Source organism: Temnothorax curvispinosus, unplaced genomic scaffold (assembly GCF_003070985.1).
Source record: "Temnothorax curvispinosus isolate PA1 unplaced genomic scaffold, ASM307098v1 QBEX01012161.1, whole genome shotgun sequence".
NCBI lineage: Eukaryota > Metazoa > Arthropoda > Insecta > Hymenoptera > Formicidae > Temnothorax > Temnothorax curvispinosus.
Window position 1 is genome coordinate 8015 of NW_020221941.1, and position 1143 is coordinate 9157.

The following is a 1143-nucleotide window of genomic DNA, read 5'->3' on the forward strand; positions in this document are numbered from 1 at the left end:
ACTATTCTAATATACTACAATAGTTAATTTCTGAAAAATTTCTGAAAAATTTGCAATTAAATTTGGGCATCCAGCCAACTGTACGATAAGTACTAGAACTTAGCTCTAATAAGCAGGGAAACGGTGGTAGCTGCTTTTTTTTTTAATAACCACTATATTTTACAATGGAATTATCTTTTGTTATTCTTTGTAGCAAAATATTTTATCATGTAATATTCGTTATACAGGGTGTTCGGTAATAATCGTCGGACCTCTTGTACACAAGTAAAGTGAGTTAAGGGGTAAACCCACTCTAGAATTTTCAAAAAATCGATTTTTTTGTTAAACTATGCTTTAAGGTCTTAGAAATAAGGTACACTTGGTTTCAAAGCTCGGAAAAATCTCTATTATTCCTTTTTTGTAATCCGTCTGCCGCCGCGTTCGCATCTGTGAATGGTAACTGAAACTTTAAACGCGTTTTTCTCGAAATCGCTTTTTTAAAATCGGGCGGAATCAGAACTCGAACACCTTTTATCCGATTGACTTAAAATTTTAAGTGAAATTTTACAATAACATTATCTTTAGAAGTACATGTGGATTTTGCGATAAGTTGAACAAAACTTTTTTTATAAACAATTTTGTGCGAAATTTTTTAGCGAAAAATGAAACTTTTTTTCAACATGCACCATTCTTACAAAAAATGATATTTCGCAATTCCCACATGTACTTCTATAGAAAAACATATTTTTCAAAAATCTTTGAATTTTTGTTCCAGCTCAGAAATTATAGGAGCTTCGATTCCGCCCGTTGAACGCCTTCCGCAAAAAGGCACTTTGGAGCAATGGCTCTGGTGCCGCTATTTTGGCAATAAATAATTAATAAAAATTTTTTTTTATACTTTAATATATAGATAATAAATAGAATTAAACCGATTTTTATTTATGATTATTGTATTTTTGAAAAAAAATTATCAAAAATTGGCTTTTTTTGAGACTCTACAGTGGCAGAGAGAAACCTGAGAGAGGCCATCCCGGCATTTTTCGTCAATTTTTCTGTGTCACATTTTCCGACGCGCCGCCTGAGAAAGTGCGTATCAACTACGTCGTTTCGCTCGGTAACCGCACATGATTTGCGTCCGTGCTAATGATTCGTGTCCGAACTAGC

At 33.3% G+C, this 1143-nt stretch overlaps 1 protein-coding gene across 1 annotated transcript in view; it reads left to right on the plus strand.

Annotated features, from left to right (window-relative positions):
• LOC112462279 (MAP/microtubule affinity-regulating kinase 3-like) overlaps window positions 1–818 on the plus strand; it is a 2870-nt gene extending 2052 nt beyond the window's left edge. The window contains exon 4 of the mRNA XM_025027967.1: window positions 755–818. Within this exon, the coding sequence (XP_024883735.1) occupies window positions 755–790 (36 nt within the window). The 3' untranslated portion in view covers window positions 791–818. The remainder of the gene's footprint in view (window positions 1–754) is intronic.
• The last annotated feature ends 325 nt before the right edge of the window (window positions 819–1143 follow it).